Source organism: Callithrix jacchus, chromosome 6, assembly GCF_049354715.1.
Source record: "Callithrix jacchus isolate 240 chromosome 6, calJac240_pri, whole genome shotgun sequence".
Classification (NCBI taxonomy): Eukaryota; Metazoa; Chordata; class Mammalia; order Primates; family Cebidae; genus Callithrix; species Callithrix jacchus.
Genome location: NC_133507.1, coordinates 77,957,548 through 77,985,213, shown reverse-complemented (window position 1 = coordinate 77,985,213; position 27,666 = coordinate 77,957,548). Strand labels below are relative to the sequence as shown.

General features: G+C 36.0%; 1 protein-coding gene and 1 pseudogene across 1 annotated transcript in view; one reads left to right on the top strand and one right to left on the bottom strand.

Moving 5' to 3' along the window:
• Window positions 1–1,474: 1,474 nt before the first annotated feature.
• LOC103793784 (fibrous sheath-interacting protein 2) overlaps window positions 1,475–27,666 on the top strand; it is a 99,277-nt gene continuing 73,085 nt past the window's right edge. Inside the window, 10 exon segments of the mRNA XM_035304896.3 lie at window positions 1,475–1,616; window positions 1,619–1,698; window positions 2,059–2,178; window positions 5,806–5,967; window positions 7,059–7,148; window positions 8,150–8,289; window positions 12,497–12,638; window positions 13,139–13,249; window positions 21,876–21,996; window positions 24,319–24,405. Coding sequence (XP_035160787.3) covers window positions 1,601–1,616; window positions 1,619–1,698; window positions 2,059–2,178; window positions 5,806–5,967; window positions 7,059–7,148; window positions 8,150–8,289; window positions 12,497–12,638; window positions 13,139–13,249; window positions 21,876–21,996; window positions 24,319–24,405 — 1,069 coding nt within the window. The 5' untranslated portion in view covers window positions 1,475–1,600.
• Window positions 15,615–17,175, bottom strand: LOC144576657 (programmed cell death protein 7 pseudogene; annotated as a pseudogene).

The window sequence follows — 27,666 nt, the reverse complement described above, 5'->3', positions numbered from 1 at the left end:
TCTCTAATGTCTTTATCTAAAAAAAAATTACACTTGACCCATTCAGTTAATATCACAAGTTACTAACAGTTTGAGATCCTCCATTTAACAAAATAACTTTATCTTCATGCAGATCCATAATCCTTTTATAATGATTAATTTGTGGATACTTGCAGGTTTTATAAGCCTCTGTGCATAAAGGTTGAACAATCACAAAATCTTCTTCTGTAGTTAAAGTATTTAACAAAGTTATTACTACAACTTTGTGATATACATATTATTAAGTAGATAAATAAATGGGAGAAATAGATCATAGCAAGCCTTAACATATTTTTTACTATTCCATAGCTCAGGTTCTTAATATTGAACAAGAAAGCAACAATTTAGAAGCTAAAAATATGGATGCTATCTAAAAGAGGGCAGTGTCAATTAGAAGAATCAGTGTTCAGGAATGAATGTCCTCCTTTCCCCACAAATAAAGGAAGAAAGAAAGAAAAGGAAACTGGAGATACCCTAGTGTAAACATCTTGAGAATGTCCATTTAAACAGTGACCCCCAAATAAATAAATAAATAATGTATTTACTCATTTGCTGAGGTGGTATTCATTGAATACCTACTACTGAGTTCTTTCTCCTTAATATTAATTAATGGGCACGGTTCTTGTCACTGAAGAATGCACTGAACAAGGAAGATGAAAATCTTCTCTAAAGATTTTTCATATTGTTATGATGAGCCAGGTAAAACAAGACAGAGAATTACAAGAATACACCAAATTTCATCTTCAGTTAAGGGGGGGACTGAATGCCTACCAACGATTCAAATATGCAGGATTTCACCTAAATAAAAAGAGTATTTGTTAGTCAAATAATAAAAGACTCTAAGTTTCAAAACTATTGAAATATTATATTGGTTGGGTCAGTGCTTCTGGAATCTCCAATACCACCCAGAACTGGTGATTCCTAGGACACATTGAACTCCATATAAAGTTGTGCTCACTTATAAGATTTATTACAGTGTAAGTATATGCAACAGGATCAGCAAGAGGAGGCAGTGGGAGAATGGTAAAGAGCGCTAGAAAGGAGAAGGAAGCCTAGGGGACAGAGGAGGCAAGAGGAAGACAATGAGCCCCTTAGGAAGCCAACCCCTCCGCCTTGTGGACCTGGTGTGGGAAGAAGTTGTGGGAGCCTGGGCATGGGGTGTGGTCTCTATGAGGGAAGATGTAGAATGGGCAAAAACAACCACTCGGGAATTTTTATAGAACGGAACAGGGCTCCTTGGAGGCCAGGAGAAACTAGCCAGCTACCGACCAAAATAGCTTAAACGTTTTCGTTAGGATTGGCTGAGGGGTGATGGTTTCAGAGAGGGAAGAAGTTTCCACTGTGGTCCTCTCAGATCAGGCCTCTAGGGTCGATTTCTCCAACTCTGCGGGAGCTCTCGGGCCCAGCGTGAGCCACGCCCCCCCCCTCAGGAGGCCACCGCCCTTCTGGAACCGCTGCCGTTAGGATTCTGGAACGCTGCGGGTAGAGGCTGCGGTCGTGAGGCCCTGGCCTTTCCTGGTCGAGTCCGGACAGAGGGGCAACCACATGCAAGGGAAGGAGAGCGGAGGGGCCCGTGCCGACCATGGAGCTGTACCTCAGCGCTGCTCCAAGCCTGACCATGTCGCCGTCACCAAGACGGTCGCCAGCGTCCTGGCCGCAGACAGAGAGCAGTGCGGAGACGTGAGTAGCCTCAAGCCGGGCGGCGTCTTCCTCTGGCGGCCGCAGGCATGGTGGGGAGCGGGGCAGGGATCGCCACTCACGCAAGGGTCGCGAGGCTCCCAACTGTCCCGCTTCAGGAGGCCGCCCTCTTGGGGCGCCCGGGGGCGGTGGCGGTGACTCGGACTGTACCCGCCTCAACTGGTAGGCGTGGGACGCCAGGGGAGCTGGTGACCCGGGAAGCGGGAGGACCTCAGGAGGCCTTGAACCCTGCCTGACTGTGTGATTCCTCGGTGTCTTTGGTTGGAGTGGAAGTAGATTGGTCTAAACGAGAGGAATACTGCCTAAGAGGAAATAGCAAAACTCTCCAATTGTGTCTGACAGGGCGTGCACAACACCCACTTTGTTGGAGCTGCTCAGCTATTGGATCTACCTCTCGGGGTCAAGCTGCCTGTGATCCCCGGAAGCAATGCTGTGTACTATACTACAAATATCGGTGAAAAGGTGAACGAGTTTTTATCGTTTTCTTTCCTTTAGCCTTTACTACTTTCTGTTCAATTCAGAGGCTGCATCATACAACATCCATTCAAGGAATTTGCATCAACAGTCACAGGAAAAAAAAAATCTGACCGAAGGTATTGTTGAGAATGCATATGAAGCATTTTCATCTAATATGGTTTGGACATAATCATAGGCCAGAAAGTTTAAATTCTTAGTACTTAATTTACAATTCATGGTACCATATTAATATTCCTTATAATAAAACTTCATATATACATACATAGTAAGTTTTGATGTACCTAGAAACATGTTTGGGAGGTGAAAGGCTATTAGTGCTAGCTGCCATTTAATTATGTGTATTACTTTAACTGACCATCTTGGACCAAACTCTCTTCACAGGACACATTATTTTGTTTTGAGTTGAATACTGTTTTAAACAAATAAATTAAAAAAAAAAAAGAACTAAAACAGTGGGAGTTAAAATGAGTTAGTATGTTAGTACTTTAACCTCATTTCAATGAAAGAAAGGCCTGCCTCGATGAGGAAGAGACTCCATAATGTGCCCCAGCCTTTTCATCCAGTATTGTCTCCAACCAGAGGCTCAGTTCTTTAAGTGATGTCTTTTACACCTACCCATGAATACGAGGCTAATACTTCTGTATTTTGTCAGCTTTGCCCCCAAACCTGGCATACTCTGTCTTCTTCTCCCCAGTCTATGAGTCTGAGATATCTTTTAAGAAACCCTGAACTGTTATAGCCACTCGCCCCCGCCCAATTAATTGATCTTTGCTTAGGATTCATGTTGACCTGGATTTGTACGATCTCTTATACAAACCAGGCTTAATTGTACTGGATTATAGTGTGTACGTCCCTTAAGCCTTTTCATGTTTTAGTCCTCAACACCAAACCTACCCCCATACCTCCTCAGCCTTTGACTAAGTAGTCAATGTTGAAGGGGGTTTAGTACATTCTTATTGACTGGTTGCTTTTATCAATTTTGCAGAAAGTTATACAAGATAGAATTCTAAGTGACCTACTTACCCTTCTAATGTCTATGATGTCATCAGAAATGAGTAGAACCCCTTGGTATTTGATACTTGCCTAATGCCTTATACAGTTCAGGCTGTTATAACAATGTACCATAGATTGGTGGCTTAGAAATAACATAAACGTATTTATCATTGTTCTGGAGCTGGAAGTCCAAGACCAGGACACCAGCATGGTCAGATTCTGGTGAGGGCCCTTTGCAGTCTTTTCATTACCTCCCAGCATGGTAGTAAGAAGGCTAGAGCATTCCCTGTGGTCTCTATAGGAACATTACCCTCTTGATGAAGACTCCACCATCATGACTTAATTATCCCTCAAGGCCCCAGCTCCTAATGGCATCACATTGAAGGTTCAGATTGCATATGAATTTTAGGGGCATACAGTCAATCTAATATACTAAATAAACATGATTTCTTAAAGCAAGTTTTCTTTCTGGAAAAAGTATAATTGCCCTTTTAAAAAACTGATCTGTTCTATTACATTAGAGCAAGTGAACTACAAATACATCATCTTCAAACAATTTGAGTCACATCCACACAAACTTTGCAAAAACATGCTTGAAACTTATTCCATTATAGGAGATATAATTCCTCTTTAGTGTATAAACTTAGAACTCCGTCTTTGGTCTCCTCCCTCAAATATATTCTTTTTACTCTATTGCCATCTTCTCTGTCTACCATTAAGTCACTTGTCTACTACTTTTCAAAAAGATGTTCGATTTTTATTACATTATTTATCCCCAAATTTGTTTCGTGATAATTAGGCACCATACTAGTTTTTCTGAAGACTTTTCTCTTTCAGAGTACCCTTCTTCATGAAGTCACGCTTTATATTTACATTTTAAGGGAAACCAGATATATTAATTGGCAATAGAAAGGTTACTCTGGCTCAGATGGGTGGATCTGTTTAAAGGTGTTCTTAGTTTACAGGTCAGTAGCACTTCAGGTTTGGTATTGAGACACATATGCCTGTCACGGCTAAAAGTTAACATTTTTAAAAAGTTTACAGCTAAATGTCAATATCTGAAATAAATATTCAGTACACTCCTTGACTTACTGTTATTATTTCCCTTCCAGAAAAGATCTGGGCTTCATTTGTGAACTCACTGAATTCAAGGCTTTCTCCTATGGGAGTCCTTTCTTTACCTTCTCAGGAAAGCATTGGTAATCAGGGAATCTAGCTTTCTGGTTAGACTCCTTGGAAGGGATTAAAGTTTAGTGTTACACAAGAGGTCAGAAACTTAAAGAAGCTTTTAAATGCAAAGGAAGAGCTAGTATCCTATTAACGTTCCTCTCATCTACCTTTTACTCATATACAAAGCATCCTCCTACCTATCTTTCTGGAGTTCTTTTAAGGGTCCAACCTAGCCAGGCTCCATAGTGTTTAGGATCTGGACTGCAACTGTGGCTACAGCCAAACTGAAAACAGAGGTCACAAATTGGTGCCTCTACACATGTCTGGATTGGTGCTTAGTATTGCTGTGGTAGTATAAATTGAACTGTGTACCTGCAAGGGCAGATGCTCTCTGGTTTGCCATATTACCAACATACTCCAATTATCTGTCCCCTGAGTCATTTCCTGATTTGACATTATTTTGAACTATTATAAAACATATGTTGTTCTGGCCCAGCAAACTTAGAAAGAAAGGATGTAAAAAACAACATTAGCACAGCTTCCTACTCTCATTCTCTACTTTTTCCATTTCAGAAGTCCCCCAATAAGCCATTATCAGCGTCCTGCCATTGAAAAACTGAGAACTCACACCAAAAAAACTCACTTTGCTAATGTTTTAATTTGTGGTGAGATTGAATAACTCAGCTTCTTTCTCTAATGCAGCAGATATAGAAACATAACTAATAACTGATTATCTTTTCCTCCTTATATATTTCAATGGCTATTGCCTAAAGGTGTATTTGGTCTTCACACAAATGAATAAACTTCAGTTTTAAAAATTAGTTCTTCAATATGTTCAATTGCATAATATAGACCTCAGGTATTTGTCTTATTCTAGCACTCAGAGACTGTTCATTTCATGCATTAAAAACCCCAAGATGCAATGACTCTTTAACTCAAAATCTTTAATATCCAACTTTTACTTTTACGATTTGTTAGTTATTTTCATAAATTTTGATGAACATTTTGTTATTTTTGTTCATTTTAAGATGATTGAAATCAAATTATAATTACTATTATCCCTTTATCTTTCGAATATAATGTTCTGATTTGAGAAAGGGAGGAGGAAAATAAAGAATCCTAGCATTGGCTTTATACCTTAATACAAACTATAATCTATTCCCTTTCTTTTCCTCTTCTTTTTTCTTATTTGACTGAGAGCCAGGGTCTGGAGATGATTAGAGGAGAAACTGATTGAGGGAAGGTGAGTCTTTGGGATAACTTATGCAGGTGAGCAAAGAGGAAGAGAAAGGCAGGAAAGCACACCCAACATCAATTTTTCTGTAGCTGTTTTTCTCCACTTCAGATTTTTGTTCCACATTATTTTCAATGAACATTCTAATTATTGTGATAGATTTTTTTTAAGTAAAAATGCATTAATTTTACATATTTTTGACTCTGTGTTTGCAGCTTGTTCGACCTTCTTATGGTTTTAACCTGACTGATCCTTATTGTCGACTTTTGGAAAACCAATATAACAGCCTCCATGATCCACATTTAAAAGCATACTATAAGCGCAAAGATATTCTGAAGAGATTAAAGAAAGGTGGCTATGTCACCAGCAATAATAAAGTGGGTTAAACATTACTTCTTTTTTTAATCAATGAAACCCTTTAAAACTTGATATAAACTTGTTTCTATACCTCACTGGGGGCGGGGGGCCTGTGTCACTTTGAACCTGGTCATGAGACAATACTTAATAGGCAGTTCTATACATTTCTCAGTATTTGGATCAAGAGAAATCAGACAACAGTTGTTGCTAAATAAAACTACTCTTCCTTCACCTTTTTTCTTTGTAATATGAAAAATTATTGACAAATAATTTGAGAATACAAAGACATATTAATTTTCCCATGTGTATTATAGCCTTCTTTGTCTTTAATGGCATTATATAGTGTATTTAATTATATAATTATACAACGTATAATTGTCGAGGATTCTGTTCCACATACTTTTAAAACTTGAGATGAAATAAAAACCTACAAATTTCAGTCTGTTAGAACCTTGATAGAGTATTTTCCAGTTGGAGTCTTACAATGTTATTACATGCAAAATTATAATCCAGTTACAGCTAATTTAAATTATTACTGTGATAACTCTAAATTTGTTGACTAAACTTCTTTTATGATATTAGTCATATTAATAAAGTGATATGTATACTTTAGAGACAGGTTTTTAGAGACAGGTTCTCACTTTGTTACCTACACAGGAGTGCAATGGCATAATCATGGCTCATGGCAGCTTTGACCTCCTGGGCTCAAGCTGTGTTCCTGCCTCAGCCTCCTAAGCAGCTGGCACAGGCACATACCCTCCCACCTGGTTTTTTGTTGTTTTTTTTTTTAAGAGATGGGGTCTTGCTGTGTTGTCCAGGCTTATCTCAAACTCCTGGCCTCAAGAAATCCTCTTGCCTCAGCCTAAGTTATATTTTTGGATAGAAATTTCTTGCTGATTAACAAATGCAGAAAGATACTACTCTACAACATTGTTAGCAGTTTATTACTCTTTAGGCCAAAATGTCATTAAATTGTAGGTCACTCCTATTTTTTTGGAAAGTGATTTTTAAATCATTAAAATAATTTTAAAATATATATTTAAAATATTTATATAATTTTAATATATTTAATATTTTTTAAATATTGATGTGTTTTCCTTTTTGTTTGTAGGTTGTATGTACTTTGAGAGAATTTAATAAGTACAGGCAATACCTTACCAGTTTAAAATTAGACTTTGAAAGAAACTATATAAGAGAACAAGTGAGTTAAACACTTAAATTTGGTTTGTTTACATAGAGTTTGGAAGAAATCCTTACTTATATGTAGAGTGTTTTTTAAATCATATTTGATTCTTAATTATTAATAAAGTAATTGCATATTTTTTCAATTGAAAATTTAGAGTAGGAATAAACATTATTTGGATGCAGCTATGTTTGGCCAAGAATGGAAAAGGGACTGGGTAATCCATCAACACATTAGTAGTAGCTGGCATAATTTAGTAATTAAATCACTAGTCAGATGTGTTGTTTCCCCCTGAGCTAAGGCCAATAAGAAACATCTCTTGTGGCAGAAAGATTCTTAAGTAAAACCTAAAACAGTTTGAGCCATAGGAAAATAACAATAAATACCTGTAATGTTCTATGGTGATTCAAGAACATGTACATTCTGTGTTTGAACTCATACAGGTGCACCTGTATTCATCCAGTAAAAATGTTGTTCTTAAATGTGAAGTGGAATGATTGGGTGTAGTGAGCTGTTATGGAGAGTGACTTCCTTTTGATTTTTGACTCAAAGATGTGTGTGTGTGTGTATGTGTGTGTGTGTGTGTGTGTGTGTATTCAGATTTTAGGGTCAAGAGGTTTGGATCAAAATGACAAAGATGTGTGTATATGTGTGTTTGCGAAGGTATGTTCTAAAAATAAGAGGACTGAATAAAAATGAGAAGGACTTCTGTATACTTCTAAGTATTCTATATTTTCCCCACTTCTTTCGGTGCCCAGTGTTTCTTCTCTACTTCCTGCATATTTTTATTTAAGTTACTTAGAATATGTTGACAAATAAATGGAAATTTTACCTTTTATTTTTAGAGAGATGAATCTTAATTTTGTTTTACTTGTCTACATCTTTAATGGATTCAAAATAGATGTAAATGCAATTAAACAGAATTAAGCATTTATAAAATGTAGGAATTTATATGATTCTATTTCTGGGAAATGTAAAAAACATTATATATATATGTAATATACACATTTCTTAAATAGAAAATACTTGTGAAACAACTATATAACGTACCAGAAAACAATCAAATCCCTCAATATTCTGATGTTGCCCAAGTCCAGAACTGGTTGTTAAAGGAGGGCACTGAATCTGTCAAGGACCAGGAGCGGTTAACGAGGCATAGGTAAGATAAAACTTGATGGATATTTTATGTGTATGTTGTGGACCCAAATAAGTTGGAAAATACTATTGTGGACTCAAATAAGTTGGAAAATACTAGAAAGAATTGAACAACTTATTGTAAGACCTAGACACCATTCTCCTGGATTTTTCAGAGTGCAGAAGGAAGCAAAACCAAGAGGTGGAAGAATTTACTACCAGAGGAGTTAGGGTTGCTGAAAGCCCCAGGGATAAGGCAAACTGATCATTGAAGGAAAAATTAGATCCAAAATTTTTCTATAGTAGAATAGGGAGAGAAAGAATCTTTAGCACATGCCTCAAATAATAACAGCTTTTTATGATTCATCTTTAAGGATTGAGAGCATTGTTTGAGGAAGTTAGTGCAAAGTCAAAAACAGATTTGGTATCACTGATGCCAATATAAATATGTGTTGTCTATAAAAAAAGAGCATAAACTCATTTAGATATGACTCAGTCATAGTCAATCATGGCCATTCCATGAACAAGCCCATTTCTTAGGAAGTAAGGATTTTATAGTTCTTTCTCCTGTCCTAGGGATGGAGTAAGGAATTTGGCTACATTACCTGACTTCTATATACATTCCATGGTTTCATTACATGGTATTGTTACCATAATACATATTGATGTACCAGAGATGCAGACTACAGATGGGAGGTTTGTTAAAGGACTTATAAAGTATAAGGAACCCAATGCCCACTTTTTCTTAGAGAATTCATTTTCTTTTTCTACTTTTGAAGTTACAGTTTCAGCTATTTCAGCCATATTTGCAAGCACACCTTCTTAAACCTGCTGATTTATGAATGCTTACTGTGAAATATGTTTTGAATAACTTCGGTTCACTTTTTACCATTATCTTTGCCATCATATCAGATAACTGGGTATTGGGAAGACCTTATAATGAGTAAAACATGCTGAGTTGGTGGGTTAGGCTGGTTTTTTTTGAAGTCAACAAATCTTTCATATATATATATATGTGTGTATTTTTTATTGCACTTTAGGTTCTGGGGTACATGTGCAGAACATGCAGGATTGTTGCATAGCTACCTACATAGCAATGTGGTTTGCGCTTCCATCCCCCGTCACCTGTATCTGGCATTTTTCCCCATGTTATACCTCCCTAACCTCCCCACCCGCTGCTGTCCCTCCCCAGTCCCCTCAACACACCCCAGTTTGTGATGCTCTTTTCCCTGTGTCCATGTCTTCTCATTGTTCAACACCCACCTATGAGTGAGAACATGCGGTGTTTGATTTTCTGTTCTTGTGTCAGTTTGCTGAGAATGATGGTTTCTAGATTCATCCATGTCCCCACAAAGGACATGAACTCATCGTTTTTTATGACTACATAGTGTTCCATGGTATATATGTGCCACATTTTCTTTGTCCAGTCTGTCATCAATGGGCATTCGGGTTGGTACCAGGTCTTTGCTGTTGTAAACAGTACTGCAGTGAACATACATATGCATGTGGCTTTACAATAGAATGATTTATAATCCTTTGGCTATATATGCAGTAATGGGATTGCTGGGTCAAATGGAATTTCTATTTCTAGGTCCTTGAGGAATTGCCACACCGTCTTCCACAATGGTTGAACTAATTTACACTCTCAACAACAGTGTAAAAGTGTTCCTATTTCTCCACATCCTCTCCAGCATCTGTTGTCTCCAGATTTTTTAATGATTGCAAAAATTTTTTCCCATTCTGTTGGTTGCCAGTTCATTCTAATGATTGTTTCTTTTGCTGCACAGAGCTCTGGAGTTTAATTAGACACAATTTGTCTATTTTGGCTTTTGTTCCCAATGCTTTTGGTGTTTTAGTCATGGAGTCCTTGCTTTTGCCTATGTCCTGAATGGTTTTGCGTTGGTTTTCTTCTAGAGTTTTTATGGTATTAGGCCTTATGTTTGAGTCTTTAATCTATCTGGAGTTAATTTTAGTGTAAGGTATCAGGAATGGGTCCAGTTTCTGCTTTCTGCACATAGCTAGCCAGTTTTCCCAACACCATTTATTAAACAGGGAATCCTTTTACCATTGTTTGTTTTTGTCGGATTTGTCAAAGATCAGACGGTTATAGATGTCTGGCATTGTCTCCGAGGCCTCTGATGTGTTCCATTGGTCTATATCTCTGTTTTGGTACCAGTACTATGCTGTTTTGATTAATGTAGTCTTTGTAGTATAGTTTGAAGTCAGATAGTGTGATGCCTCCCGCTTTGTTCTATTTGCTTAGAATCGACTTGGCTATGCGGGCTCTCTTTTGCTTCCATATGAAGTTTAAGGTGGTTTCTTTCCAGTTCTGTGAAGAGGGTCATAGTAGCTTGATGGGGATAGTGTTGAATCTATAAATTACTTTGGGCAGTATGGCCATTTCCACAATATTGATTCTTCCTAACCATGAGCATGGAATGTTTTTCCATCTGTTTGTGTCCTCTCTTATTTCCTTGAGCAGTGGTTTGTAGTTCTCCTTGAAGAGGTCCTTTACATCCTTTGTTAGTTGCATTCCTAGGTATTTTATTCTCTTTGTAGCAATTGTGAATGGCAGTTCACTCTTGATTTTGCTTTCTTTAAGTCTGTTATTGGTGTATAGAAATGCTTGTGATTTTTGTACATTGATTTTGTATCCTGAGACTTTGCTGAAGTTGCTTATCAGTTTCAGGAGATTTTGGGCTGAGATGATGGGGTCTTCTAAATATACAATCATGTTGTCTACAAATAGAGACAATTTGACTTTCTCCTTTCCTAATTGAATACACTTTCTTTTTCTTGCCTGATTGCTCTGGCTATAATTGCCAATACTATATTGAATAGGAGTGGTATTGAGGGAGGGCATCCTTGTCTAGTGCCAGATTTCAAAGGGAATGCTTCCAGTTTTTGCCCATTCAGTATGTTATTGGCTGTGGGTTTGTCATATATAGCTTTTATTATTTTGAGGTACATTCCATCAATACCTAGTTTATTGAGAGTTTTTAGCATAAAGTGCTGTTGAATTTTGTTGAAGGCCTTCTCTGGATCGATTGAGATAATCATGTGGTTTTTGTCTTTGGTTCTGTTTATGTGGTGGGTTACCTTTATAGACTTGCATATGTTGAACCAGCCTTGCATCCCTGGGATGAAGCCTACTTGATCATGAGGGATAAGCTTTTTGATGTGCTGTAGCAGTCGGTTTTCCAGTATTTTATTGAAGATTTTTGCACTGATATTCCTCATGGATATTGGCTGAAGTTTTCTTTTTTTGTTGAGTCTCTGCTAGGTTTTGGTATCAGGATGATGTTGGTCTCATAAAACGATTTTGGAAGGATTCCCTCTTTTTGGATTGTTTGGAATAGTTTCAGAACCAGTGGTACCAGCTCCTCTTAGTATTTCTGGTGGAATTTGGTTGTGAATCCATCTAGACCTAGACTCTTTTTGGTTGGTAGGCTATTAATTGCTGCCTCAACTTCAGCCCTTGTTATTGGTCTATTCAGGGTTTCAACTTCTTCCTGGTTTAGGCTTGGGAGTGTGCAAGTGTCCAGGAATTTATCCATTTTTTTCAGGTTCACTGGTTTATGTGCATAGAGTTATTTGTAGTAATCTCTGATAGTAGTTTGTATTTCTGTGGAATCGGTGGTGATATCCCCTTTATTGTTTTTTATTGCGTCTGTTTGATTCTTCTGTCTTTTCTTTTTTATTAATCTGGCTAGTGGTCTTCTATTTTGTTGATCTTTTCAAAAACCGGCTCCTAGAAATATTGATTTTTTGAAGGGTTTTTTTGTGCCTCTATCTCCTTCAGTTCTGCTCTGATCTTAATTATTCCCTGTCTTCTGCTAGCTTTGAATTTTTTTGATCTTGCTCCTCTAGCTCTTTTAATTTTGATGATAGGGTGTCAATTTTAGATATTTCATTGCTTCTCATGTGGGAATTTATTGCTATAAATTTTCCTTTAGACACTGCTTTAAATATGTCGCAGAGATTCTGGTACATTGTGTCTTTATTCTCCTTGGTTTCAAAGAATATCTTTATGCCTTCATTTCATTGTTTATCCAGTGGACATTCAAAGCTGTTTTAAAGGTTTATAAACAGGACTGTTAGAAAAACAGTAAAATTCCTGTAGCTCGAGAAATGAAAGGTAAGCAAGGAAGTGGTTTGGAAATGGCATAACAGGTGATGCCATCATAAACGAAACAGCTAATTCACCTTCAGTAATATTTGTACTCATTCAGATATTTGGATATGATAAGTAGAAAACTAGAACAACTTGAACGCACAGCAGAAGAACAATGCCTATACCTGATGGATAGAGAAAAAAGACGACAGCGGGAACACACAAGAAGAAAACTTGCTCTTCGTAGAAAAATCGAAGAGGTGAGAGATAATAACTTTAAAATATTAAGAGATAAATTGTGTACCGTTGTTTCACTTGTAAATAATTTTAACTGTACATTGTACTGCCTGAAGTCATTTCAGTTCAAAATAATTTGTTTCCACTAAATATTCTTCATAGCTGTAATACACAAGTTGTTACATAAAATTGTGAGGTGGATACCAGGAAGTATGTATATGAGCCAGTTTCTACTCTAAAAGAACAGTTAGAAAGTTACCAGACACTATTGAACTCTCTTAAAGCCTTTATTGTGGAGAGGAATTTTTTTTAAATTTAGCTTTAGTAAAAAATAATCATATCTACATTCCTAATAAGAATGAAGAAGAAAAGTCTATTCTAAATGCAATGTATGACTTCTGTTTTGCTTAACCTGATTTCTATTAGGCTCTGACTTCTTTAATATACTTTTTGGTGGGACAAAATACAAAGATATTGTTATGAAGGGAACACATGCCAAGTGCAGTAACGTTGTGATTTCTAGGAATGGAAGGCAAAAGAAATGTTACTTCTGACAAAGATGGCAGAAGATGTTAAAAGAGAAGAGAGGATAAAAGAAAAACGGCATAGAAACAGAAAAAAGAGTGTCAGAAAGGTAGGGTGAGCTTTAACCTCTAACTCGATCTGTTTGAAGAGAAGATTTTGTTTTTGTTTTTTGAAGTACAAATCACTTTGTGAGATGACTGATGATCAGTTACTCCAAATAATATGCATGATATAAAACTGAAAGTTCGGGACAATTTTGCTACATTTTGACTATACTATAAAATGTACTGTTATGTGATATAACTATTTTATGCTTTATTTTTACACCATAAACTGAACTTGTAATTACTATGAAAAAATTAAATGACTGAATTAGTTTTTTTAGAACCAGCGATTCTTGGCAGGATTTCTCATTTTTTCTTTTACCAGTTAATTAATTTTATTTAGCTTACCTGTTTTTATCTCTAATAATATATAAGATTTTGTGATTTAGAGTGTAAATTAATATAAAGAAAGAGAAAAATCCTACCACCACAACCCTATCAACTTTTTAGTTCGCACATATACACATACACCCCACCAGAATGTTTCAAAAAATATTTATTTATCCCAATTAATAATTGAATACACGATATTATACCTCACAAGCTGTGTGTAGACTATTTTTTCATTCCATAAAATCATTATCAACTTAGCATGTTGATAAACATTGATCTAAATTTCTAAATAGCAATTTTAAATAGGTTATTGTTAAGAAACCTAGATGTGAATGTAAGAATTAAACAATTTGATTTGTATTGACATATACTGTTATATAGCAATTTTGTAAAAATATTGGAAGTTTAAATATGTATGCTTATCTCTCTTTCTTACCTGTATCTTTCAGTACCATCAGACACTCACTGTTCATATTGCAGGCTCAGCTTATTCCAATTTACCATGATTATTATTTTTCTTTTTTTTTTTTTGTTTTTCCTCCTCCTCCTTCTTATTCCTCTTTCTCTTTTTCTTCCTCCTTCTCCTTCTTCTTCTTCCTCTTCCTCTTCCTCTCTTCTTTTCTGTAGAGATGAGTTTTCACTACATTGCCCATACTGGTCTCGCACTCCTGAGCTCAAATGATTCTCCCACCTTGGCCCCCTGAAGGGCTGGGATTACAGTTGTCAGCCACCATGCCCAGCCATAATTATAATTAATATTTTTACTATTCAATTTTTCACTATTTTTCAATGAGAAGCCTCACCAACTTGTTCTCTTCTGTTTGTTCTGAAACTGCACATCTCTGAAAGTATCGTTTTCCTGAAGCAATTGAATGCACTAGATTTTTCTCCATTTGCCTAATGTCAATTACTACTCAAGGAGTTATGGTCAATTTTAGTGCAGACTAATAATGCAACTGAACAAAATCGGAGGAGTGCTCATTAGATGTGGTCACTGACTGTAAGCCTGATAACACCACAGGCTGCCTAAGCCATGCTAATGGCAGAGCCATTTGAACACTGGTATTTCCAATGAGGTTATTTTACAATTGTCTTTTGTGAATCTTGTTTTATTATGAGATTTTGAATTCCTTTGTGTTTCTTAATATTTTTTTAAATAAAAAATGATTTTTATTGTTTTTTGAAAATATAAATAACAAAATTGGCAAAAAAACAAAGCAGAACCAAAAAAATGATGTTTATATGAGTGATAATCTCCAAGCACAACAGCATTTATTAATGAATATAAAAAATAAGTTTTATTTTTATTTGCTTTCCCCCCGGATTTGACTACATGGATAGTTTTAGAAGCTTCAGTTCCTAAGATAATTCCATAGCTACACTGGCTCCTACAATGTGACAGAGTGAGGTTAAGGTCGCACTCCCATCAGGGAAATATCCTTGGTGATTCTGAACTAGACCCTTAGACATGTAAAAAAACAGGTGCTTTCATTAGGATCCTTCTAACATGGAAAAAATACAGCCATCGTCCATTAAAACACAATCCAATTTGGGTTCTCTTAAGGTTTTCTAAGTTCTCCACATGAAAATAAAACTAGGCCACTGTCTTTTCTGGCAACTCAGCCTACAGCCATTGCCATCTTCCTAAATAGCAGCCTCCCAAGCTGCACACAAACTGGGATTAACAAAACCGAAGATAACAAGTTTTTGACTTTCTTCCTAGAAGTGAAAGCACTCTTCAGGTAGAAAAGGTCAGGAGGTTTTGCATCAAGCTTGCCTTCACACACTCACTATTGGTGGCAGGGTTGTGCAATCTACCCATCGCACACCTGTATTGAGTGAGTGTACTTACCCATCACACACAAGGAAGCTGGAGTAAATTAAGTCACTCTGGAACAAGCCCCTCAAAATAGAGGCAAATCTGGTGAACCAAGGTCATTCACTGCCTGTGGTAATAACCTCAGTTCACCTAAGTCCTTTCCTGAAGAACCACATTAATCTCCTGATTCAAGAGGCACCTCTGGCCAGCACAGAGCACAGAAGGAAAGCGTAACTTCAGGGTAGGGGAACACCACATGGAATTTAGAAGTTGCAGTTTAGTCTACAGCAAAAGATGGCAGCATCACTAATATTTAGAGCTGGAAAGAGCGTTGGCTGAACCACACTCCGGGAGCATCTTTACTAATGCAGTTTAACAGCAGTTGCCCAGATGTCGTTGCTGGGGAGCGGGGGAAGGACCCATCCTTGGGGAATGAAGTTGCCTTTGGGATGATCAGATGGCACCAGGTACTGATCCCAATCATGCCTGATCTGGATGAGCGCTGGCAGGGAGTGCTCTGCTTGGAGGTAATACTGTCGGAAAGGCTCCAAGAGATGAGCAAGTGGGAACTCGTCTGGATCCCCAAACAACTTGGACTCAATTTCACGTTTCTGAAGTAAAATTTTCTCTTTTTCTTTTCTTTGTTTCTTTTCTAATTCTCTTTTCCTCTCTTCCTCTTGTTCTCCTTCCAGCATATAACCCTGAGGGCTCTCTCTTCAGCTTCATACCGTTAGAGCGCTTTTTAATGAGTTTTCGCAGTCACTGAAGATGATGCTCAAAAGTTTCATCTGCTGAAGCTGGAGGACAGACCCCTTTCCGTGCTGCAGCCTCTTTCCTCAGTTCCCTCAACTTCTCCAAAGCCCAAAGAATGTCCACCATTCTTTTAGTATCTGCTTGTTTTTTCCTCACTTCAGACAGTACGCCATCAGCAGCTGCTTTGAGTTCCTGCTCCCGCTTCTTCTCTACCTCCTGCACACACTTGACCCTCCAGCGGTCAATCTCCTGCTCGCGTTCCACCGCTCGCGCGGCCTCTGCCTCCCGCTCGGCCTCGCGTTCCCGGGCCCTCTCGTGAAGCCGCAGCCGGCGGCGCAGGACCCTCTCCAGCCTTCTCCGCGCCTCACCCACATGGGCAGCCTGGGTCAACGGCTGTAGGGCCCAGGCGGCGTCGTCTGCTTCGGCCTCGTGCAAGGCCTGGCTGAGGCCGCGTAGCCGCCGCACCAGGCGCAGAGCCCCGCGCAATTGCGCGCGTACTTCGCCAAGACTGGACCCGGCTTGCGTGCGCTGGGGAACCGGACAGCCCGCCTGCCGCGGGGTCCCAAACACCGCCTCCAGCCACTGCCGGTCGCGCAGGCGCTGGAGGGCCGCATCCCCAACCATGTCGGCCGGCGGCGGCGTCTCAGGGCAGCGCGGGCTCCAGGGCGGCCCCGGGCCGGGAGGCGGCAGCCACGGCCGCTCGCCGGCGTCGGTCCCCGGGAAGGGCCGGCACTGGGGCGGCAGTGGTGGCACCGGGTAGAAGGCGCCAGTGCCGCCGCCGCCGTGGGAGGCTTCCGCGGAGGCTCGGGGCTGCAGAGCCAGCGGAGGCTGAAGAAAGGGGGCGGAGGCCCCTGGAAAAGGGCCGGGCCGCTGGGGGAGAGGCGGCGGGAAAGCCGGGAAGGGCAGCGGCGGTGGCTGACAGCCTAAGGGAGCGGGAGGCGGCGGCTGCGGGGGCAGTGGGCCTGGGCGACCCTGGCCGAAAAAGGGTGGCAAAGCCATGTTCGCGACGGAGATGCTTTGAGAAGTGACAGGAATCTGAGTCGTGTTTCTTAATATTTTTGTCTTATGATTTTAAGATTTGACGTAATGTTTTCACTGCAAATTATGTCTTATGGTTCAGATTTTGCTCTTAATATCTTCAAAAGTTATTTGTATGGCCCTATTTTTGGACTCTTCTCTATTCTTTGACCTATTTGTTTGATTATTGTACCTTTAAATTCTTTCAGTGTGTAGTGCTAGCCTTACACATTTGTTTTTCTTATTTCAGTTGTTTTAGTTAATCTCAAGTCCTTTGCATTTCCATACTAATTTTAGCATCAGCTTATTAATTTCTAACAAAATGTCTTGCTGAGATTTATTTTATCGGATTTGCATTAACTCTATAGGTCAGTTTGGGCACAATTTACCTCTTAATAATATCGAGTCTTTCAACTCAAAAACCACGTCTCTTCATTTATTTAGGTCTACTTAATCTCTCTTAACAGTGCTATGTAGTTTGCACTGTACTGTTCTTAAAGATCTTTTCATAGATTCATCCCTAGGTATTTCATAGTTTATGCTATTGTAACATATTTTTTAAATTTCAAATTTTGAATACTTAATGCTAATATATAGAAAAACATCTGATTTACGTGTATTCCTCTTGTATCATGCGTTGTTAAAATCATAGTCAGTTCTAGTAGTACTTTTTTCTACATGCCAATTAATAGTCTACATAGATGATCATTTCTGTGAATAAAGGGAGTTTTATTTCTTCCCATGTGAGTATCTTTCATTTATTTTTTTTGCTTGATCTCACTGCCTACAACCTTCAGTATAGAAGCAGACATACGAGCTGTTTTTGATTGGTGATTTGTTTGATAGTGCTCTCTTTGTTCTTGATCTCAAGAGGAAAGTATTAAGTCTGTCACTATTATAGGGTTAGCTGTGGGTTTTCTACAGATGTCATTCATCAAGTTGAGGAAATTTTCTTACATTTCTAGTTTGCTGAACATTTCTATCAGAAATGAATATAAGATTTTGTCAAACATTTTTTTCTGTGGTTTTATTAAATTAACATGTAAGTTTTCTTTTGTGGTTCATTGTATAGTAGATAACATAAACTGATTTTTAAATGTTAAATGAATCCTGAACAAACGGTCATGAAACCAATACACTTAGTACGATTGTATTATCATTTTTACATACTGTTTTATTATATTTGCCAAAATTTTGTTTAGACTTTTGTACTAAAGATGTTAGTGCAAAATGTTTTCTTACACTACCCTTTCCTGATTTTGGTATCAGGGCAATGCTAGGCTCATATCATATTTTAGAATTGGCACTGCTTATTTTTTATATCATCTGAATTGTGGGATTTATTGACAAAGTTGTTTATAACAATCCTTTGTTATCCTTTGAGTATCTCTAGACCCTGGTGATGTCACCCGCTCACCTTACTGATATGGTAACTTCTTTTCTCCTTGTTAGTCCTAACTAGAGTTGCTTTTTCCTTTTCTTCTTATTTATCATTTTCTGATTTTCTCAAACTGTAAGCTTTTAGTTTTAATAAATTTGTCTCTTTTCTTTCTATTTTTTCAATTTCTGTTTTGATCTTTGTTATATACTTATTTTTTTTGTTAAATAGCTTTCTCTCTTTAGGTGGAAGTCATTAATTGAAGACCTTTCTTCTTTCCTGGTATAGAAATTGAGTACTGTCTAAATTTTCCTAACACTAGTTTATCAAGAGTCCCCATTTTGAAATGCTATGTTTTTATACTTATTTAATTCAAAATACTTTATCTTTTAATTTTATCTTTGAATCATTGGTTATTTAGAATTGTGTCATTTAGCTTCTAAATATTTGGAATGTATCCAAGATTTTTCTGCTATTGATTTCAAGTTTACTTTTATTTTGGTCAAATAACACAGTTTTAGTTCCCAAATCTTTTAAAATATATTTAGATTTATTTTATCATCACGAATTACATTTTTGGGTAAATCACAAATGTATACTTGAAAAATATTTTATTTCTACTGTAGTTGGGTGAAGTATTTTATAACTGTTCTCTAGATATCAAGTTCGTTGACAGAGTTGTTCAAATCTAAATCCTAGCTCAATTTCTGTCTACTTGTTCTCTCAGTTATTAAGATAAAGAGTTATTGAAATCTCTGACTATATTTTTGGATTTGGCTAGTATTTCAGTTTTTGTTTTACTTATTTGAAGCTCAGTGTCATGTGAAAATTAATAGAATTGTTATGTCTATTGGTGATTTGATTGTTTTTATTATGAAAATATTTTCTGGTATCAATTTTTGCTCTAATATTTCATGTAATATTAATATTGCCACTTCAGCTTTATTTTGATTACTGTTAGCAAGGCATATCGTTTTCTTGTGTTTTACTTTTAAGACCAAATATAGGTCTTTATTTCTCTCTCTCTTTCTCTCTCTCTCTCTCTTTGTGTGTGTGTGTGTGTGTGTGGTTACTACTCATATAGATAGGCTTTGTTTTCATATGAAATCCAAAAACTGCATGTAATCTAGGTGTTTGTAGCATTTACACTTAGTATGATTATTAACATGAGACTTTACTAACTGCCATCTCATTCTTTGTTTTCCATTTGTCTCATCTGTGTTCTTTTCTGCATTTTCTGCCTTTTTCTTTAGATTTTTAATGATCCTTTTGTATGTATTTTATATATTGCTTCCTTGTTTAAAATTTACCATTTGGTTTAAGGATTATAGTATATATCTTTAACTTATTAGACTAGATTGTAAAGAGTGATTATACTATATTATACTATTTCACATATAAGAACATTGTAATATTATGCTTTATTTTTTTCCATTTGGCCTTTATGCTATTCTGGTCATTTATTTTATTTATAATCATATATGAAATAAATCCCACACTACATTGTCAAGTTTATTTAAATAATTATTTATCTTTTATCATGATGTAAATAAATCACATATTATATTTGTCCATATACTTAAATTTTTTATGCTCTTTATTCTTTTTTTTGTATACCCATATTTTCATCTGCTATCATTTTTTTCTTCTATCTGAAGGGCTTTCTCTAACATTGCTCCTGCTGCAACTTACTTTTTTATGTCTGCAAAAGACTTTACCCTTATTTTTGAAAACTTTTCTTTGAGTATATATTGGTTATGTCAACTAGGTATAGAATTCACCATTGACTATTTTTTTATTTTAGTACTTTAAAGATGGTGTTTCACTTTCTTCTCTACATTGGTTCCAAGGAAAATCTACTGTCTTTAAACTTTATTTTTCTCTGTGTAACATAATTTGCTTTTCTAGGAAATTTAAAAATTTTCTTTTTATCAGTAATTTTGAGAAATTTGATTGTTATGCCTTGGTGAAATTTTTCTTGTTTCCTATGTGTTGGTATTTTGGGCTTCTTCAACTTGCGTTTTTATGGTTTTCATCAAATTTAAAACATTTTAGGTCATTATTATCAAATATTAATTTTATCTTCTCTCTCCTCTCTTCAGGTATATATTAGGCTGCTTGAAGTTGTCCCATATCTCACTGAAATTTTTTCATTTATTCACCCTTCTGTGTTTTCTTTTGGATGGTTTCTGTTGCTGAATTCACATTATCTAATCTTTTGGAATGGCTACTCCACCATTAATACATCCATTGTATTGCTCGTCTCACATATGTGAAACTGCCTTTGGTCCTTTTTATATCTTCCATATATCTTCTTCACTTTGTTTACATACAAATTGCAATTGTATTGACTGTATAGTTTCATTTGTGTCATTTTTGAGTCAATTCAGTTGATTGATCTACTTATTTTATAAGTCATATTCCCCTGTTTCTTTATACCTAGTGTTCTTTGATTGGATGCCAGACATAAATTTTACTTTGTTTACTGAATATTTTTATGTTCTTATAAATATTATTTAGAATTTTTGGATGTAGATAATTTATTTGGAAACAATTTGATTGTACAGGTCTTGCCTTTTATGATTTGCTGGTGGGGCCAGAGCCATGTTTAATCTGGGGCTAGTTATTCCCTGCTACTGAGTTAAGAGCCATCTTAGTTCTCTACTCAAAGCCTTATGACTTATGAAGTTTTCCCAGTGTAGCTTTACAGTAAAATATTTCTAGTGGGAATAGGCATGTTTTCTACACCTAGGTAGGTTCCAGTGACTGTTTCCCCAGTCCTTTAGGCAGGTCTTTACTGTAGTCTTGGGTAGTTGTCTTACCTGTGCTCATTTATTTCTTGCTAAATATTGCAAGAACCCTCTGAGAATCTCTGGGGTTTTTTTTCTATATGCATTTGTCTTCTTTCTAGTATATTCAACAGTAGCCCAGATACTCACAAAGGGAAATCACATTTTATGTACTATATTCTGTTTATGTCTGGTAGACCTGAGTGATATTTGGGTAAGCCCTCAGGAATCTTCCAATTAAAGATCATTGAGAAATTACTTTAACTTACCAGGGCAGCCATGGATACGATACTGTGTCTGATCAAAAACTGGATTAGTCCTCTGATGATGTGTAGAGAGGTAAATTGCATGTGTATTAAATGTATTCTTTGTGTTTGGTCACAATGGAAATTTACCCTTTATTATTCTCTTATTTTTGTAATGTTACAAGTCAAGACAAGACTGATAATCCATTTCTAACATATTGTCACATTTTAAATAAATTGTTTTACATTTCTAATGACAAGTTAATATTGACCAATATATTTTCTTTAATATTGTAGAAACAAGAACTTCTAGAGAAAAAAATGGCTTATCATTTACAAAAAATGCAAGATACTGGCATTAAAGAAGATATGGGGAAAAATACATTGAAGTACAAAGGTCAAGATGGAACAACACATGGTGAATGTGAGAACATTAAAAGATGATGTAGCTAAGTAGGAAATGCTTATCTACCTAAATATTCTTTTGTAATACTCTGTGTATTTACACTTGTTACTCCCTTTGTGCCAGACACTGTTCTAGACATTTCTATATTACAATTCAAGTTGAAAAGTAGGCATATATGTAACAATTATAACAATCTTATCAATTGGCTCAGGAGAGGCTTGCCTGTACTGGCTTGCCTGTGCTGTAGTTCTAACCAACCTCCCTATATTTAAAATAACTACTGAAATGATACAAACTTGTAAGATAACTGCTCTTATATAGCAACATGGTGTTCTATTATACTGCCAACCAGTAAGAAAGGGTGAAGGTAGAGAATTAGGGAAAAAAGAATGAACAAATAAATGAAGAAAGAACCAATTAAGTAAGGAGAAATGGCTTTGCTATGCTGTCTCTACCAGCTTCCTTTATTTATAACATTATGAAATTAAATGGGTTTTCTCTTCTAATATTAGCTACAATTTTATGGCCAGAATGCAGAACTGTAGACTTGATTTAACTATCTTTGATTGTGTAGTGTAGGGAAAGAAACTGATTATTTTCCATGCGGCTTCATCATAGTATCCCATGAATCCCATTTTGAGGTCAGAGCTTTCCTGTGTCACTGCAGTAGATTACCAACTAGCCTCTGTTGACTTTTTTTTACCTGCCTCAGATCCATTTTGTACTGTTGCTTGTTACGCTTAAAACTCTGTTCTGATGGTTTCTTCCTCCACTGTTAAAACTATTACCTATTAAATGAAGCTCTGACTGTTTCAGCAAGCATTTATCAGCATCCAAAGTTCAGTACTTACCTAACTTTTAACTTTGTTTTACACTACATCCTTGAAGATGGCAGCTGTAATCTAGTAGTGATATGAAAAGACTCCGGTGCTTCACTATAGAAGTACAATCCTGTTTTATCATTTTCAATCAATGTAACGGCTTGGGCAAATTACTTAAACTCCCTAAGCCAGTTTCATTATCTGAAAACAAAGATAATACTCCTAAATAATTTCTATAAAGAGTGTAAAAATTCTAGCATATAGTAAGAACTTAATTTATTTTGTTATTTAGTCAAATTAGACTACTGGTCATTCCTAAAACACATGTTATCTTTCCTGCTTCTCTGCCTCTCTGTATCCAATTTTCTCAGAATGACCTGATTACCGTATCCACTTATCAAAATCCTACATTTTGTTAAGCCCTACTGTAAATTACATGCCAAAAAGTCAATTTTGATACCCTAACTGGAAGGCCCCTCTTCTATGAATCTCTGAAGTAGTATTTACCACTTTTAATTTACATATTACATACTTCCCACTGTCTTAATCATTTATAATATTAAACTCCCACATTTGTATTTAACAGAACACCATGAAAAGCATATACACTAACGACATGTTTGCTAAATGGATTAACTAAATCTATTTACTTCATTGAGGCAATGACAGCAATATCATACCTCAGATATGAAACCCCTTTAGTAACTATACAATTTATTACATCTTCATTAACTTTCTCATGTAGTAGGAAGAATTTAAAATAGCTTAAACACTTGTTATTTAAATACACTGTTGTTGAAGAAGTAGTATATAAATGAGTTTAGTTTATTTTATCAAAGTGACAGAATAGAAAGAATATCCATGGCATAAATTAAATTAAATTATACTACTATAGTAATGTTGTTACCTTCCAACAAATAGACAACTTTTAGTGGGACCGAGAAAGTAAAAGAAAGAAAGTATCAGAAGAATCTGCTCAGTGATCTGTGAATGTGGAAACAGATCACTCTTACATTTAACATCTCTCATAACAGCCCCCTGAACACACATGCAGTAAGGACCTTCTGCCACTTTAATAGTTAGAAAAGCAAAATTGTAATTGTCTTTATCACAAAGAAGGGAATATACATGTGTTATTTGCTCTGTCAGGCATCAAGGCATATCCAAGAATTACATTAGTCACTGTGGACTGCTGAGTTTTCAGCCCAGTCACATGTTGATATGTACCCAGATGGAAAATGACAAGTTTCAGTTGAGCCCTGGTGCAGATTTCCCTTTCTGCCAAAGAAAAAATTTATCCCTCCAGGGGTATCTTTTACTATGAAGGGATAATATTTCAAGAATTGTCTTTCCTCCCATTTCACATCTCTCTATCTTCTCCAATATCTCTCACAATCCCACATACAGATTAGCATATAGTTCAGCTCTTCTTGGGCATAAAAGGATAAGTAGTCTATCTTGGGTAATTCTGTCATCATTATTAAAAATAAATATTTTATTATATTTCTTTAAGCTTCTCCAAAGAATAAAAGGAAGACTTCTGAAGATATCATATTAGTTTATCCTGCTGGAGACGAGAATACATATGAAAAAATATCTGGTAATTGAATATTGTGACAAGAAACATGAGATACTAAACAATAATTTGGGGAAAGATAGTTTTGTAACAGCTTCTTTCACTTAAATGTAGATAAATCCTCTGTTTTCTTTTGTCAAATGACTGATTTTGAGTGATGCTTATCAACAGCTATGTGGCCTTCATTGCTTTTAGAATTTGATAATAGATAATTGACTTATTGTTTTGAACCTGACATTATATTATTATTTTATAAAATTAAATGAAGTGTCTATTATGATTAAATATATAATGTAGCATGTCTAACAATTTGTAAAAACATATATATGCTTAAAATAATTTCAGAAAACTCTGAAATGTGTTAGAAATTAAGTATATTAACTCCAGATTCACTGTGGCCCTTACTGAAACATTACTTTATTATTTTAACTTATGCTGTGTCTCTTCATGCTGCTCACCCCGAAACCTAAAATGCAATGAAAAAAAGAACTCAGTAAAGAACAAAAGCCCAAGTTTACAATACAAAAATCCTCAAAAAAAATCATCAAAGTATGACTGTTCAGAAGTCCAACAGTATAACTTATCTCCCATTATTAAATTTCAAAGAAAAAATTAAAGTTAAATTTCTTGGCCTTATTGGTTAAAAAATAAAGGAAATACTGTTTAAAATCTTTTCTTCCCAATATGCAATTTGCTTAGTCTCATCAAGAATCAGAAATGTTGGGAGAGATAGGGTTGCCTTAGCCACGGATATCTTCCTGCCTCAGAATCACTGAGGTTCAGTTAATTTAACTCTGAAATTCATAGGTCCCATTTTTAAAGTTTAGTTTTTACGATATACCAAAAGTTTATTTATAACTGGCAAATTTATGGCAATACCAGCTCTACATCTTACACTAAATGTAGACAATAAAACTAAATTATCAATTTCTAAAATACTTATCTCAAGCAAACTGATTCTATAAAAATCTGGTGTTTAATGCATCCTAGTCTGATCTTCCTGTTGTCAGAATCTCAATGACATTTTAGGAAAGGATTGTTTTTAGCTCCTCTGCGATACCAGTTTATTGTGACAATTGTCTGGAGAACAGACCCATAAATTTAATTAAGCATGGTTGGGAGAAATATCCTATTGAAAGATGAAATGTAAACTAATGTGATTCATATCAGCCTTGGCTGTGAGCAGTTATGTATAGCTACTCTCCAGTCTCAGTGAAGGGTATATGCATCATTGTGGTCTTCTTGTGAATTTCAGAAATACACAATAGTGACATCACAAGTCATAAGTTTTTAGAGGTGCCCCTCTTTCCCATGCACCATAATCAGGTCTTTCTGGTTTCCACTTCATCATAGCGTCATGAGTATGAACTCAGGAACAGTGTCACATCCTCTATACTCTTATGAGAAATTTGCCCCACACAGTTTTGCAGCTGGTGATTCTCCAGGCAGCGTTCGAAGTCAATTTCCTGTTCCAGCTCCTTATCTTGTCTTTATTTTTTCATTCTCAGAAAACATCTTAAGGCATTTATTTTGTTTTTTTAAATCATCCTAAAGCAAAATGGAATCTTTTGTACAATTACATGTACGATCATATGTATAGATTTGTGTAACCTCGATCACAATCACATGTAGAACAGTCCAACATTCCAAAAATCTCCCTCATTCTGTTTATTTGCAGTCACACCCTCCTTCTCCCAACTAATAATCCCAAATTACCTCTGGGATTATTACTTATGTTACCTCTGGGATTATTATCAAATAGTGGTATGTTCTCATATAGTTATTTTTCTGTTGGAGAATGTTATGTAAATGGAATCATACATTATATGACTTCTTGAAAAAGGCTTCTTTTACTCAGCATAATACCCCTGAAATTCATCCAAGTTATTGCATGTGTCAATAGTTTGTTCCTTTCCCCCATCAGAGTTTATTTATTCATTCTTGAACTGAAAGAAATTTGAAATTTGGCACTGTTTCCATGTTTTGGTGATTATGTATAGAACGACCAGAAGTACAGTTGTCATTTGAACATTAAGGGCTGAGAGTTGGAGCGTTGACCTCCTGCACAGTAAAAAATTTATATTTAACTTTGACTGCCCAGAAACTTACTAATAGCTCACCTTTGACCTTACTGATAAGATAAACTGTGGAGTAACACATGTTACTTGTGTTATATATATTAAATACTATAATCGTACAATAAAGTAAACTAGAGAAAAAAATGTTATTAAATTGAGAAAGTCACAAGGAAGAGAAAATGTATTTACTATTTATTAAGTAAAAGTGGATCATCGTTAAGGTCTTCTCATTGTCTTGACGTCGTAACATCTCTGGCCAAGGGAAGCTCCTTCATTATAGCTCTAGCGGTGTTTCTGCCATGATCCTAGTGGTGTTTGATAGCACTTCTTGCTACCTGGGAAAACAGGAGGATTCTAACTTATCTGGTACAAATCTAGTGGCTTTGGCAACTTTGAAAATATAAAGTGATCATAGATTGATGCATTTATCTGTATTTATGCAAATACCTCATTTTCTTTATTATTGTGGCTTTAAAATAAGTTTCAAAATTCAGTGGTTTGAGTTATCCAAACATTTGTTGTTATGCCAGGTTGACTTCGTTATTCTAGAGCCTTTGCTTTCTATACAAATTTTAAAAACTTGTCCATTTCTACAAAATAGCTTGCTGCTATTTAGTTGGGATTCCCTTTTCATTTATTTCTCTCTGTCTAGGACCTTCAGTACAATGTTGAACAGCAATGGTGATTGTGTACCTCTTAATATTGTTCCAAAACATAAGGAAATGTGATACATATGTACTAGGATACTATATTATATTTATTATATTATTTTTAATTATATTATGATTACTATGTTATTTATGTAATTGTCAGTATATTACATATTATACATGATATTTATAATTTGTTTTATTGCATATTTGTTCATGGAGGAATTGAAAAGAATTTTAATTTATTATATCTGTAATGGTATTTTGTATCAAAGTGATTCTGATGTAAAAGTGTGAGATAGAAAATGTTCACTCTTTTTTAATTTTTTGGAAGTGTTGTGTAGAATTAGCATAATTTCTTGCTTACATATTTAGCACAATGCAGAGGCGAAGTCTCTTTAGTCCGTAGCTTTTTTGTGGAAAAGGTTAAACTTTCTACTTAATTTCTTTGCTACAGGGCTCTTCATATTATCTACTTCTTTGTGATAAAATGTAGTCATTGGGATTTTTCAGGGAATTTGTTTCTTGTATATATTTTCAAATTTATTAGCAAACAT